The sequence below is a fragment of the Scomber scombrus genome, chromosome 11 (genome assembly GCF_963691925.1).
Source record: "Scomber scombrus chromosome 11, fScoSco1.1, whole genome shotgun sequence".
Lineage (NCBI taxonomy): Eukaryota > Metazoa > Chordata > Actinopteri > Scombriformes > Scombridae > Scomber > Scomber scombrus.
The window spans coordinates 25,703,306-25,719,962 of NC_084980.1; the positions used below are offsets into that span (position 1 = coordinate 25,703,306).

The following is a 16,657-nucleotide window of genomic DNA, read 5'->3' on the forward strand; positions in this document are numbered from 1 at the left end:
GGCATAATAACCTTTACTTCTAACTTATAAAAACTTGAATGCAGGAATTTTCCTTTTAACGGGTAATTTTTACATTGCTTTGATGCTACTTTTAAGGATGTGATTATTTCTTTGAACGCTGTCTCCTTCTCACTCGTCTCTTACATTACACTGCTCCATACGGACACACGCCCATGTACCCTTCACCATCCGCCCTACGTCCTGCATTATGACAATTTGGGCTGGTATTCAGCCGGTATGGCCTTAAGTGCCACCATAAATCCCCATTATCCTCAATCCAATACATCGATGTCACTAAATGATCCATAGCCCTTTCTCACAGTACAACTAATACAGTCTTCAAAGCTCTTAGCCTTTCATTCTTCTCAATTACCACTCCCTTTCCCGCTCTCTCCCTTGCTCTCCGTCTCCCATCCTCTTCCCCTCTCTCACTATCTAAATCCGCTTTCCGGATTTCTCTCCCCATTTCGTCAGCCTTCCCTCCGTTTCTTCCCTCTCTCCTGTTGCGCTCTCCAGTCCTCTCTTCTTTAAAACTGGTCCCCCTTCACTTCATCCTCTCTCCCTAGCCTACACTCCCACTCAGCCACAAAGCCGCCTCGCTTCTTCGTCTGTGGTTTTCTTAATTCCCCTTCTGCTCTCTCTTTCTCCTTCAGTGTCTCTCTCTATCTCTCTCTCTCTCTAGTCGGCTCTTTGCAGCCTCCATCGCTCTCTCGGTATCCTTGCAGTCGCTTCATCTATTTTTATGCATGCACACACACATACACTCCCGCTCATTCACTCACTCTCTCTCTGTTCCCTGTTTTTCTCGGCAGCCCCTCACTGTCACTTACTGTCAGTGAAGCTGTCAAGGAAGCACTGGTGAGCAGCAGTCTATGGGCTCATCTTTCCAACACACACACACACACACACACACACACACACACACAATGGGAAACTGTAATAATAGCACACTGACCCGTGATGCTCTTCCGCTACCTAGCCGGAGATGAGCACTCTGCGTGTGTTTGTGATTATCATCTGTCCATTACCAGTATTTGCGTGTTTTACTGGAGGTGTCTGTGTGTATGTGTGTGTGCGTGTGTGTGTGTGTGTGTGTGTGTGTGTGTGTGTGTGTGTGTGTGTGTGTGTGTGTGTGTGTGTGTGTTTCAAACAGTGACTGATCAGTGTGTGCAGTGTCAGGACAGCTGGGCTAGGCCTCGAACACACCGTCTTTAACATCGAGTTGATCTCCCTCAAGTCTCTCTCTGTCTGAGGAGTGTTCATTTAAAAGGGTCAGTTCACCCACATTACAAGAAAGTATGAAGGTCCCTGTTAGTTGGGATGCAATCATCTTGCCAAACAAGAAAGCTGATGCTACAAAAACACAGATTACATTCAATGACAATGCTTTTTAATGTTCAATGTCAGCATTTTTTTTTTTAATGTTCTACAATATCTGCATGTGCCAACACAGGTCATGGCAAATGATCTGTAGTTAAAGGGATACTCCACAGATTTAACACATTAATTACCTTGGTCTAGGCGTAGAAACAGCATTTTTTAACAGAAAGCCTGCATTACAAACTAAGGTGTGTAGTTTGAGAGATATGGGCATAGAGAGAGTCTAATTAAAGATATTGTCAAATTGCATTATGGGAGTTGTAAGATCCAGTCCTTTTTAGAGACTAAAAGTCCTCATATATACAAATTTAAATTAAATTAAACTTAATTGCTTCACTGGCACAGGATATTGGCATTGGATGTATCAAGATGTGTGGAATCACCTAATATCAATGCAATCGGATGCTGACTCGTCCAACAGTTTTCATAAGGACTATTTCCTCGGCACAAAGAATCCTCTGAAATTCCTATGAAAGCTGTTCTCAGTAGGGTCTGCGGATTATCCAGAGTAATCAAAACATTGTTTAAATGAAATTCTCAATGCAGCGAACACCACAAATAGAATTGTGTTCACCATCTTATTGGAGCGTCAGCAGAAATCTCAAGAGACTGATGTCTCAAAGCCTGGGCAAATAAAAGCAAAACTATCTGCCTTGCAAGAAACCTCTAGAGGTAAGAGGGAAAATGATGTCTTTCTAATTTGAGTGAGTTGAACCTTTAAACAGAAATCCAATCTCTCTAAAAAGCTCTCTATACCCTTTCCCTCTGTGTACTGTTTTTAGTTCAGCTGTAACAAAAAAGACCAGATAATCTGTCCTCAGGCGGGCAGCTCTCCCATTCCTCCTTCTCTTTGTATCTTCAGTCCATTCTTTTGATTCATTTCAATCCATAACTATAGCAAACACTAACAATGCCAAGGCATCGAGACACAATACAGCCATTTAAGCATTACAAAGCGTCTGTGGCATTTTCACATCAATAAATCATTATCATATTATATCATCATATTATATTAGTATAATTACTGTTAAAAAAAAGATCTACCAGCCTAAACACTGCAGTTTACACAGAGTAGGATTTGGTGGGACATCTGCTGAAGGTATTTGCATTGAGACAGAAGGCGCTGTTCTTCCAGGCCAAACAGAGCTTAAAGCTTCTAGAGTTTCTGGTGATGGCAGATGGTGGAAGAAGCAAAAGGGTGACCGAAAACAACACTTCTAACATGTTTGTTCTGCTCGGTAAAGCTAAACAGCAAACCTCTGACTGATGAAGCAACAAGAAGCAAGGGAGGGGAGGGAGTTAACGGGAAACGTAGTTGTAATCTGGAGAAACACTACCACTGCCAATACCAATGGTGTGAGTCAGAGGATGCCAATCCTTGATTTTCACTTCATCTGTAAAAAAAAAAGACGCTTAATTGTTCCTCTCAAGACATCCTCTCTCTGTCTTCCTCTTTCTCTTCCCTGCTTATGTCTCCCGTTTATCTGTAACAAAAGACCAGTCAGTCTGACCTCTTGCAAAGCTCCATCTTTGTTTCTCTGTTCAACCTCATCCCTTCATCCTCTCCTCCGCCCTGCCTTTTATTGTTGGATTCTGTCCTTATCCCAGCTAGATCCAACCTACGCTATCTCTCCCTCTCTCTGTTGTGTCACTCCCAGTTGCAGATATGTTGCAGTTCAACGGATGACACACACACACTCGCACGAATGAACGCATCATCGACACACATACACACACACACACAAAATAAAAAGTATATATATAAAGTATAAATTTCCTGGATACATGCATAGGCACACATTCACAGGATCAGGAGATGAAGGAATGAAGTGCACAAACACAAACACGCTCAGCATGTTTCTGCACTTAGACACACACACCAGCAGAATGCTCTCACACTTCCACACACACATATGCACACACAGGTTTAGGACACACAGAGAGACAGCAGGCAACGTGGCATGAACACAATACACACACAGCTTGATAGAGCACACACTCACACACAGGCTAGCTCATCACACAAACACACACACACACACACACACACACACAGACGCTCACACGCAAGGCAGGTGCGCATGAGTACAAACATATTCACTTGCGGATGCCAATACACGCTGTACACCACAGGATCACACACTTAAGCCCGCAGACAAACACATACATATGCACACAAAAACCACATCCTTGCATTCCTTCAGAACATCCTTGCGGCCACACACACTCTGTCAAGCTCATTACCACACCCAGGCGCTTCCTTACCACACAAACTGATCCAACAAGCCAGAGTACAACAACAGACACGTCCAGCACACATTTTCTGACCCTGTAATACACACACTCACACACAGAGCGTCCACACATTCCCTGCTTTTTTCTCACCTTCCAGCTCCTGGTCTCCCCGGTACCAATGCAGCTTGGCGGGGGGTTTGCTTCCTGTACTGGTGCAGGTCAGGGTGACTTTGCCCCCCTCCGGCACTGCATTCTCAAAGCCTGAGATCTGAGGTTTACCGGGCACTCCTGGAGAGGGAGAGAGACATTGAGAGTCAGAGAAAAAACTTTTATGCGGCAAAGGCTCACCTTGTAACCAGAAACAGGAAAACCTACTGCGTATATTTGCAAATTTGTATTGTATTGAACTGAGGGCGAGGGGGGGGGGGGGGGGGGGTATCGACAGTTAAATATGATACATTCTGAAAGCTTTGATGTAAACCCAGTGGGACAAAAATTTGGATACAGGCTTGCATTTATTTGCCCCAAAAATAGTTTGGAGTCATAGCACAGCAGCTCAAATGTGTTACACTATCTTCAGTGTCTGTAAGGTTTCTGTTCGCCGTGACCTTCCGGAAACAAATGTGTTACATTATCTTAAAGGACCTTTAAACAGATCTATTGGCAGAAATGGAATATAATATTCATAAGTATGTTTTGATTTCTGTATAATCACCTGAAAATAAGGATTGTTGTGTTTTCGTTAGCTTAGAATGAGCCCTTTATATTTACATAGGGAGCAGCTCCTCCATGTTGCAGCACCATATTTGGCTCTAGAAAACACCTTTCTTTTCACGGCCACCATAGGTTCACCTAAATGTTTGAGAAGGATGGGTGATGGTGAGGGGTTATCAGCTCTGGTCCTTTAAAAGCCTGTAAGGTGTTCATCGTGACTTTCCAGAAACATCAGACCTGCTGCCTCGTGATTTGTCCATCAGGGCCGGTGCACAAAAATATTGATATGTTCTATACGCCCACTTGTGGATACCCGAATAATGACTCTCAGAGACAAAAAAGCATATCATGATCATTGTTATAGCGTCAAGGCCCGACATTGATGCAGCAGATTGCGGTTGGTGTTACTGTTTTGTATGAACATTCAATGTCGGTTTCTTTAAAACCACAATCTTTTCTCACCTTAACCAAGCCTTAACCATAGTGGTGGCAGTGCAAAAAACAATCATACTGTATGAAACATTTCCCTAACTGTCATTTGTAACAGACTTTGAATCAATTAGAAAAAAGACGTCATTATGATGACGGGGGCACCACATGAAAAAACCCTCATATGGGTCTTTTTAGAGGGCACTGACAGATTTTGTAATTGAGTTTTAGAGAGAATTAGACGATAAAGAACAACAAACACCAATTAACTCTTGTAAAAACAAAGAAGATCTCATTTTCATCCAGCAGTTAGAATGATTTTAACGTCAGGGAACATGACAGCAGGGATTACTGAGGCACTAAAAAATCAGTTGTTGACATGCCATGACATAGTAAATGTAAGTTATAGTGGAAACACTGAGTTTTATAACAATATTGTAAGATGTTGGATTTAATGTGGATTGGTTATCCAACAAGGTCAGTATTGGACTTGATACCAAACTATTGGATCAGATTGGTGCCTTTCTAGTTGTATGAAAAAATATACTAATGCTTTTTTTAACAAGTGGTCTCTTTGTCATATATATTAATCACTGTTAGGTTTTTGAAGTTGTGATTCATTGCAAAATGTATCAATTGTTTGCAAAATGCCATTAGTAATACATATGTCATATTGAAACTCCATGACAACATATCATTTTTCTTTATTAATTCACTCCAAAAAGGTCAGACACTAAGTACTCATCAATCTCGCGATGAATCTGAATAAAATGCTAACCATGTTTGTAGTAAGACCACATGACAGACACTTACAAGAGCTGAATACAAACAAAAAACATTCCTCAATATAAAATGATGAAATCATTCATTGATTTAACATTCCATCAACAACTTGTGACAAATATTAAGTTTTACAACATCTGCAATAAAAACTTAAAATGCTCACATGATGAAAATAAAAATGCAATTAATTCAGTGCAAAAAAAACCCAAACACTTGTTATCTCTTTAACAGCATGAGGTCTGTATTTACTTCCTACAATTTAAGTGAGTCTGGTAAATAGTATTGTGTGAGTGACAGTTAGTTCTTCAGGTCAGTTCAAAATGTCAAGTATATTATATTTTGTAGAGATTATTAAATACAATTCCCAGAATGCATTACTTAAAACCAAGATCTAAGTCATAATGAGTCTGATTCATGGATGTATTAAGAGAACGTGATACAGGAGGAGCATCTGACTTCGAAGCCAGTTTGACATAGTGGCAAAACTGTGTCACATGACAATATTGGGCCCAAAAATACTTTTTCCCCATAGACTTACATTGTGAAAGGGATGTCTGTAAATCAATTGTTCTAAATGACACAAATGACTAATTTCTCTATCAGAAATTGATCCATTTGGTCTGATCACTTTTTAAATCATTCTATCCTGACGTCTCTAGTGAGCATGCTCCATGAGTGCATTGGGCCCATAGAGCACACGCAGTGGCATTTTTGGCTTCATGCTTCATGGGAAACATTCATAGGAATGAGCCGGGGCCCGCCTATGACACTGTGTCCAGTTCTCTTTAGACATCCATGGTCTGACTAAACAATCATGTGGGGGACACTGGTGTCTTGTGTAATGGTTTGCAGGAAAAGATTGTGAGGGACAGAAGGATCAAATGAGCCAAAGGTCAGAATCAAACTGACTTTAGCCAAGTGAAACACCAGAAAGCCCCCAGCCAAACCAAAATATCATGATACATCTTCCCTTCCCAGAGGTGTTCTTCCAAATTCCAGCACAGTCAGTTAAAATTAGAAACATTTTTGCTTAATTACTACTTTAACATGGAATACAAGCTAAAGTGTAAACAACACAAGCAGGAAAAGGAATCTCTGCATATTTCAGTATCCTCTTTGTCTTCATCACCATCATGGTCTAAGGCAAGAGTTGGAAAAAATTAAACATTTCTTGCCGTGCATCTGCAGCCATTGTGGGCGGCTCTTTTCTCCAGTGTTGGCAGAGTGTACTGTCATTTTGCTTTTGAAAATAATAAACATTCAGTTTGCTGTCTATCGCATGCAACAGTCTTGTGCATTAAGGGAGAGAGAGAGAGAGAGAGAGTGGGAGAGAGAGAGAGAGAGAGAGAGAGAGAGAGAGAGAGAGAGAGAGAGAGAGAGAGAGAGCGATAGAGAGAGAGAGTGAGAGACGAAGAGAGAGAGAGAGAGAGAGAGACTGAGCTGAAAATGTTGAAGCAGAGAGAGTTAGACAGAAAGTCAGAGATGGATAGACCAAGGCACAAAGGGATGTCAGGAAGGGGACTGGTACTGTAGGATTTTTTGTATTAAAAGTGACAAGAGTTTGTACCAATTATTGAATTTTGTAGGCTCGAAAATTCTACATATTTCAAAAAATATTACAAATATGAAGGGAGAGAAGAATGACAGGAGAGGAACAAGCCAGATAGATAGATAGATAGATAGATAGATAGATAGATAGATAGATAGATAGATAGATAGATAGATAGATAGATAGATGGATAGATGGATAGATAGATAGATAGATAGATAGATAGATAGATAGATAGATAGATAGATAGATAGATAGATAGATAGATGGATAGATAGATAGATAGATAGATAGATAGATAGATAGATAGATAGATAGATAGATAGATAGATAGATAGATGATGTTGTTTAATTCTCTATCATTTTGTCCACTCCCTGAAGATAGACAGAAAGATAAACAGACAGACAGTGAAGTACCAATATAAAGTGCTGTGAACTAACCAAGGTATAGATCAAAAAAATAAAAAACGTGGTCAATATTTAATGTAGCCGTTTTTGATGTAGTGCACTGTGTGCGGAAGCTCTCTGGCAGTAAAGCAGCATTGAATATTAATGAGGGAATAATATGTGCACATATAGAATTGGCTGGAGAAGCCCTGTCGAGACCCTCTCCTCAACAAGGAGAATAAGAGAATAAAGCCATTATAAATAATGTGCTGGTTAGCTCAGGAGAGAGCAGTTAGACACATTTCACACTAACAGACACACAACCATTTAAAACGGACTGTACTCAGCAGTTGTGTGCTTACGTCTGCATTTGTGTATGTGTCCGTCAAATCGTTGCACATGTCAAAACAAGAATAAAAAGCACACACATGAATGCTGCTGTGCCAAAACTCGATATCGTTGCCTGATTTTCCCCACAGGGGTCCATGCCTTTTAGACATTTTACCATACATTTTTGATGGTTTTGGCTCCCTCTCAGGGGTCATGAAATATGCATTGAACGCGGAATACAGTGTCACAGCCGTCAATTAAAGTACTTTTTTGTATTTATAAAGAAGCTTGAATCACAATTACTGCAACATTGGAAGACATTTGGAGAAGTGATTATCATGTTAATTTGAATTTAAAAAGCAAAAAGTGGACCTGCTTTCACCCTTTTACGCACAATCCCCTCCCCCCTCACACACACACATATTACATTACCATTTCAGGCATTGTACTTATGCTGTTGTCCAGAGCAACTACATTTAATTATTTCCAGTATACTTTACAGCACACTCATATATGTGTGTGTGTGTGTATATATATATATATGTACATATATTTAAGGACGGTTCCACATCTGCTGACTGACACAAAACCCAAATCTGAGGAACAACCCTGCAGTCTCTCAGCAACAAAGCAGCCATTATAAACATAAGCCACCATGCCCGACTCCAAATATCACATATTTAGCATCTCTTGTTTCCACTAAGTGCATTTATCAAGAGAATTAGGCCTCTGAACCCTCTGCAGCTTGATTTCCATCTGAATATTTCTTGGCAAATTATGGTGTATTGAATTAGAAAAAGCTGTGTGATTTTAAAATTGCAAAATCTGATAAAAAACCTTTCATAAAGAATGATTTATCCATACAGGAAGCATGCAAAGACAAGTGGTGAAAACCCATTTGTTGAATAAATATGGTTTAACATGATCAGCAGAAATAATAACTAAATTGTATTACACAGCAATTAAAAAGTGGCATTGGATGTCCTGAAATGTTAACCATGAATCTGGCCACCACAACCTCCCAGCTGTCTCTCTTATCTATACAGTAAGTCTCCATTGTGGTTGCATGGCCATTAGTTGGTGCATTACTGTATTGCCGAGCATGCTTTATTCTCATCTTCAAGTGAAACCATGAAATATATCCAGAATTAGCTGACACTGTAAAACAATAACAACTTGACAAATAAAAATCAATACTTGAAAGACTGTTTGTGGGGGTCCAAAGACGATTAGTCCAAATACAATCAATAAACAGGCCCACGCACCACTGACAGGGTGACCACAATTTATTGCTGGCTGCAAGGAAGCATCACACATAGGTAATAACATCCATCTCAAAGAAGATGAGAGGGTCCAGTTTATCTCTACGCAAGAGTTATATGAGGTCATAACCTTACAGGTTAACGCTGTAAGCAAGAATCTGGATCAGACTGGATGAAGACGTCTACAAGTAAGGCTAAGGAGTCATAGCAGGGTACTCTGAGTGGGTTAAAGTGAGTTTTGGAATATTTTAATATGGTTTCTTGTTCTCAGTTCAACCGTGACATTGTAGATTAGCAGAATAATCATTTAAAGGGGACACATCATTCATCATCTGAGTGACTCGTGTCTTAACTTGAATACAAAAAAAATGGAAAAAGACAATTAAAGGACAAATTATCAAAACCATTATAGTGGTTAAATATTTAGGGATGATTTTGGATTACCATTTGACTTTTGGAAGCCATATTAAAAAGTTGAGTAAACATAGTTAATATAACATAGTTAAATTTAGACATATTAGGAACTAATTAGCAATATAAACATCGAAAACACTTTTGCATGCTATGATTTTTTCCCATCTTTATTACTGTATATCCTGCTGGTCCCAGGCCAGTAAGACTGTGTTGAAACCAATTGAGATTATTTTCAAACAAACCTTAAACGTTTCAGATAGCAAATCATTAAATCATCATCATTGCAAAATATGATCCAATTAAACTTCTTAAGTGTTGAAAATTTCATTCTGTTCTCAGATGTTCGATTGGTGTTTAAGATAATTACAATGCTACATTTTCACCACTGAAGAGCTTTTTTCAGCTCTGCTCGGAGCAAATGAGCAGAACCTCTTGATATGCTTTAAACTCAGACTCAAACACAATGGACTGCCTTTGCACAACCTGCTTTTTCATTCACAGCTATCAAACTGTGGAATATGCTTCCAGCTGAGCACATTTTCATTCATTTTCCCATTGTGCAAAAAATGGATATTGAGCAACCAGTCATGTAGACATTAATTTGACCATGATTGAGATTTTTAATTGTAATGAACTGTAATATTATAGTTGGGCTGGATAAATGTGCTGGTATGTATTTATATGCGCTTATAGATTTGTCATTACGATTGTAAGTGTGATAGAGACTGTAATGGTGTTTCATGCAAATGAATGTTTTTAGCGTCTGGTGATTGTTCTGTGTGTACCTGCTCAGGGACTGCAGATGGGAATTAGCTAATAGCTAAATCTGGCATAAATCATCTCCTCTCATTTTGAGATTAATGTTTTTGTGCACTGTCCTTGTTTAATAAAGACTGATGATGATAGTAACAATAATATATTCTGCTGCTCCAGAGGAGCTTTGTTGAGTCAGAGAAAATAACCATGATGATGCCACCATGGCAAACAACAACATTTCCAGTAAAAACCTGTGCTACAAACTGAAGGCTTGGGTTGTATTATTGGCAGTGTTTTTGGAGCTTTACCCAATACTGCATTGCTGCATTGATTTTAGACATTCTATTTGAATTGGTCTTTCAAAAGTCCCCTAAATTTATAGAAGTGCAACACTAAATTGCTAGAGTACCAATATGTTGCCTCACGTGGACAGGCAGCTTCTCGTGGCAAGTTACAGTTAAAAACGACTCCATACAAGAAGAGCGGGGGCATGCTGTGGGCTAGTTAAGGCAAACACAATGCCACAGTGGTGTATCAAGGTGAATGAATTTGAGCCATTATTTCATACTTTCAAGCTATGTGTAATTTTGAGGGCTACATTTTCCATGACTGGTGTTAAACTGTGTGGTAGAAAAAAAATGGGCGTTGTTACAAAACTGTTATAAACAACATGACAACCGAAGAGAAAATAAGAAAAGATTCAAATTAACCATTCAAATTTGTCACAATCCTCCAAGTTTGGAAGGGAAATTAAGAGAGACTGCAGTCAGACTGATTTGTACAGCCATCAATCAGTCTCAAAGGAGACATGACTGAGTATGAACACAAGGGAGGCAAAAATGTCATCTTGCACTATTAGGCCCTCACTGAGAACAAAGAAAAGCTATTACAAAATCTGAAAAAGGAGAGAAATCTGAAGACTAGAGGGACTTTGGTTGAAACTATAGTGAGAAATGAGCAAAATGTCTTTCTTATATTTGGGTTTTTTTTGGCAAACCTTTTATAAAACATAAAACCCTTTTTTTCTAAATGTTCTGGAAACCTATTTAACACAACTGTTGAAACACACATACTGTAACTTAAACATTTATTTTTGCCTGCAGCATCAAAAAAAGCTGATGCAAAAAAAGAAGAAAAGCTTGACAGTTGGATACAAACAGTCCAGGGTTTATTTTAACACATGATCTGGAAAAGTTGCCACCTTTGTTTTTTGGTGACTTCAACATGACTGATTCCCCCCCCCCCCCCCCCCCCCCTCAAAATGCACAGAATGAATAAACTATAAGTGTGTGTGCAAGTGTGTGACCCACCTAGCACGGTGACGGTGGCTCGTGCGGTGCGCACTGGCATGGTGAAGATGGAGCAGGTGTACTCGCCCTCGTCAGACAGCTGCACTTCAGCGATGCTGATGGAGAGCTCGGTACGTGTTGAGCGGTGCAGCTGGATACGGCTATCTCTCAGCGCTGAGGAAAAAAGAGGTAGATATCAATCATTAGAAATGTGCATATATATATATATATATACATGCTGTGTGTTATGAATTATTCAAGGAGAATTAAATTGTATAACTTTGCTCAGTTATTTTATTTATTTACTTCTTTTAATTGTTGGGTTCTTTTTAGTGTAAATTAAACATTTCTAACTTGGATACCGAGTCATTTATTTTGTATATATTATAGTTCATATAGTTATTAATGGTGCAATTAACACCTAAAAGTTTTGTGATATTTGCACTGCACTGGTTATTTGCTCTAATACAGGAGAAGAGAAAGAAAGGAGGAGGAAGAGAATGCAGGGGAAGGAAGATGAGTATTTGGTCAGGAGGAGGGGATCGGAGGAAGGAGAGGAGAAAAATGAGTCAAATTGGAGAGTTGAAGACAATGGGGAGGACAGCGGGGCGTGGAGGTGGGAGGTGAAAGGGAATGATAGACAGCAGAGAAAGAAAGAGAAGGAAAGGGAGAAAGAAGCAAACTTGAGTTGTAAAAATGGGGAAAAAGGAGGAAGTGATGTAGAGAACAGGAGATCAGGTGAAATAGGGTTTGGATGGAGGGAGAGAGGAGGGAGGGAACGGGTGAGACAGGGGCGTACAGTAGAAGGGAAAAATAATAGAAATGTGTGGAGGAGAGAAAGTGGGATAATTGGAAGGAGAGAAAAGATTTAAGAAAAAGATTAAGATGTGAAAGAGAAAAGAGTGAAAGTGGGGAGGCACAAGGGAGAGGAAGTAGTGTGAGAAAGCATGAAAGGAAAAAGAAATGGGGAGGGGAGGTAGGGAGAAAAAGACACCAAAAGGATGTAAAGGGGGGATGTTGAGGGCAGATAAAGAGGTAAAAGGGAAGTAAGACAGATGAAATGCAGAATCTAAATCATGGGAAAAGAGAGAGGTAAAGTGGAAAGGAGAAGGAGGGAGGGGGGGTGAGGTGTTTAGAGAGAAAATGATGTAAGAGAGGAGAGAGGAGGAGGAGAAGGAGGAATGATTAAGATGAGGTGAGAGCTAAGGAAAAAATAGCTGAGATGTGAGCACGAACAAGGCAAAGAAAAACAAAGAGGGGAGTAAAGAAAAGCAGACGCAAATTGAGAATGAGAGATGAGAGAAACTGCAAGAGAGAGAGAAATAAAACAGAAGAAGCATAAATAGCAAAGAGAACGAGAGACAGTAAGGGATGGGTGGGGGAGGAGAGAGAGAAGAGGGGGAGGATGAAGAGGAGGGAGGTAAAGGGGGGGGGCATAAGAGAGACATAAATGGCTTTGTCATCAATGAGAAATCCAGCCATGAAAGAAAGAGAGAGAGAGAGAGAGAGAGAGAGAGAGAGAGAGCACAAGCAACTGAGATAGATGATGATGATGAAATGCTACGAAATAACCGTTCGTTTCCGTGATAGCATTGACCTCTAAGGTGTTTGTGCAGTGTGATTGCTGTCTGTCTCCCCTACCTTCCTATCCGCCTGTCTTTCTAGATATCTATCTGTCTATCTCTCCATCTCAATGGAGGCTTTTCGGCTCTGTTCTGTGGTGCCGTCAGGCAGAGTTGGATCTCTCTGCAAAATAACAACTAAAGGTACTCAAACAAAGCAGACTCCTACAAAAACACGTTGTGGTCGAGCAAAGTGAATAGACCGATAGATTCGTGTCCAAGTTGTTTTAAGCTCCTGTGGCACTACTTTTGTCTTATCCTCAGTTGCAACTGTGATACATGAGGAGCTGAGGTTTGAGAAGAGTCAGCTAAACTAATATTTGAGATTTTATAAGTTGTAGATACTAGTAAATGTACTGTAGCCATCCATAAGGTTTATGGTTTATGAAATCAGTACTTTATTGTACTTTCTTCGTTGTTTGTTTGTGTGGTTACTTTCATTATGTTGCTTTGAGTCTACGCCTTTGCTTCAGACATATCCAAAAGTTTAAATCTCTCCACTGTAATAGCAGTAAAATGTTCTGACTTAACCAATTACTAGATTTATATTTAGATTATTTATTGTCATTGTACAAAACATAAAAAGAAATTCAGGTGCCCTCAAGGACCAGGCTCAAATATATATATATATATATATATATATATATATATATATATATATATAAATTAATTAATTAATGCATCCATTCATTCCACTCTATACTCTCATCTGCACAGCAAAACAAACCATACACTCATTCACTGCCAGCATATGCAGTTAGAATGGGATAACAAAAAGAAGTGCTCACAGATATTATTGTACATAATAATAACAATAAATACTAATATACTATAGCACCATGTTCTTAGGTACCAAGCCAGCAACAAGTTTATTTTGAAAAACAAGATGCTATTGTAGATTTTAGTTTGCTAGCTATCGCAAACAAATATCCACCGTCCATTCCATTGAGATAAAGCTACAGCGCCTTCCCATTCACTTGAATGAGAAAGTGTGTCCAAACTTTTGACTGGTACTGTGAGTGTTACATATTGGTGCCCCGATGTTTGCTGTGTTTATAAGTTCGTGACTTGGAATACACACTGACATTTAAAAGATGTCAGAGTCAATGGAAGTTAGTTTGCCTTTAATGGAGAGCCGATAGTGGAGAAGCAGACAGGAAACAAGGTTAGAGAGGGAGAGAGAGGGAGGGAGGGGAACGGCATAAAACAATAGGAGAGCCGAAGTCAAACCAGGGATATTGGAGTCATATGGCATGTGCTATAACCAGTTAGCTATACCAAGGCACTCACAGTCGCTATTTTTTAACATGGATCCTGGTAACATTTTTTGTTGTCAGTTGCCAAGCAACAAAGTTCTCACAACTTAACCTTCGTGTCGTCCTCCCGGGTCAAATTGACCCCATCTGTTTTGACTGTTCCTTCTTTCCTCCCTTCCTTCCTTTCCTCCCTTCCTTCCTCCCTCCTGTCCTTCCTTCTTCCTCCCTCCCTTCCTCCTTTCCTTCCTTCTTCCTCCCTCCCTCCTTTCCTTCCTTCTTCCTCCCTTCTTCCCTCCTTTTCTTCCTTCTTCCTCCCTTCCTCCTTTCCTTCCTTCTTCCTCCCTCCCTCCTTTCCTTCCTTCTTCCTCCCTTCTTCCCTCCTTTCCTTCCTTCTACCTCCCTTCCTTCCTTTCCTCCCTTCCTTCCTCCCTCCTTTCCTTCCTTCTTCCTCCCTCCCTCCTTTCCTTCCTTCTTCCTCCCTTCCTTCTTCCGTCCTTCAATCCTTCCTCCCTCCTTTCCTTCCTTCTTCCTCCCTTCCTTCTTTGACTCGAGGACAACACATGGGTTAAACTACCGACACCATGCATAGTGGTACTTAACATCACACATAGTCACATCCCAGCACAGGCGTTCTGCATCTTTTGCCTGTTGTTGACATTTTTAGAAATGAGGTTGACTGATGGTTTTTAACTAAGAACTGATTGGTCCACTATAGTTACATATAGATAGAAGTGGAGTAATAAAGAAACACCAATTTGCAAACCATTGTTTCACTGACATCTACAGGGTGATGAAGTTTGTAACCACGGTGACTGACCGCACCCTGAGTACACCTTTGCATCATTGCAGCACGGGGAGAATATCAACCATTGAGTCGGCAAAAGAAAGTTTCTACTTGTGTTAAGTTACTTGTTAAGTCGTTTAACACTCTAATCTTCAGAAAGGAGTACTGTGTAGGCGAGTCCAAATGTGTGTGTGTTTGTGTGTTTGTGTGCAGTTTCATAGTGTGCTGTTTTCCTATCTTATTGTTTATTTGCTTTCTCTGTATTGAACCACATCTGTGAGTCTGTGTGTATTTCTGTCTCACTTTTACTGCCCTGTCTCTCCATCTGTCTCTTGTCTATCTCTTGTTGAACTCCCACACGCGCACACACACACACACACACACACACACACACACTTACACACACACACACAGACACACACACACACACACCTCCCTTTGTTTCTCTTCTCTCGTTTCAGTTATTTCATCCAACACTACTTTATCTTCATGCCTTATCACTAAGCAAGGTCACTACATTTGTCTTCATGAGCTTCCTTCTCTGTGTGGGTGTGTGTGGGTGTGTGTGAGGCATACGGTCACTCACTCACTCTCTCCCTCACACACACACACACACACACACACACACACTTATTCATGCCCCCTGGACCCTGCGCTCAACTATCAGTCTCCTTAATTCTCTTCCCCTCATCTCTCCTCAATCTCCCTTCTTTCTTGTTCTTCTTCGTCTTTCTCCCTTACATCTCACCATTTCTAATCTTTTCTGACTTGCGGCTTTTCTCTCTCCTTTTTTTTTGGTGGCTCTTTCTTTACTTTTTTTTCTCTTCTCCATTATAAACGATGTATATTGCTTGCGAGTACAGGTGTGATGGATTTTTAAAAACAATATGATATCTAGTTACGGGGTTGTATCGATCGGAAGGCCCCTGAAAATTGTACATGTGCCTCACGCTACTTAAAGCCTATGTTGCGGGCAGCATAAATAGTCTGCCAATAGGTCAACACACTGCTGTTTGGCTTTTGTGTCTGCAGTGAAGGGATGCCATGAATTTTTATTATTTAGATAAGCTGGATTAATGGATGGGTGTGGTATATGTGTTTGTGTGGTGGGGCAGAGGAACAGAGTTGCAAAGTAAGTCATGTTTATTTTCTCACGCAAGGTGACTGACGAACTGTAAACACAAGCTTAGCTTTCACAACTTTTTTCACATAAATTGATTTTTTTTTTACTTATGAGCTAATGTTACTGTTTACTCTTTTAATTCCTAATGTTGAAGAAAATCCAAATGAATCATCAGCAAAAGAACATCAGTAAAAGAACTGCATACTGTCTCACATACTTTCATTATTGTTAAACTGTATTAAACTGTATAAGCTGACTTTTTTCATCACTTGGTGGCAATGGAAACAAGTGGTGAACACAACACTGACATCTCCATAGTATCTTGAACATTGACTTATTTTATC

At 40.0% G+C, this 16,657-nt stretch overlaps 1 protein-coding gene across 2 annotated transcripts in view; it reads right to left on the minus strand.

The window, feature by feature from the left end:
• cadm3 (cell adhesion molecule 3) overlaps positions 1–16,657 on the minus strand; it is a 91,816-nt gene that overhangs the window by 24,800 nt on the left and 50,359 nt on the right. For both annotated transcript variants that reach the window (XM_062429049.1, XM_062429048.1), the window contains exons 4-5: positions 11,550–11,702; positions 3,766–3,903 (exon numbers count right to left, since the gene is read on the minus strand). In XM_062429049.1, coding sequence (XP_062285033.1) covers positions 3,766–3,903; positions 11,550–11,702 — 291 coding nt within the window. The remainder of the gene's footprint in view (positions 1–3,765; positions 3,904–11,549; positions 11,703–16,657) is intronic.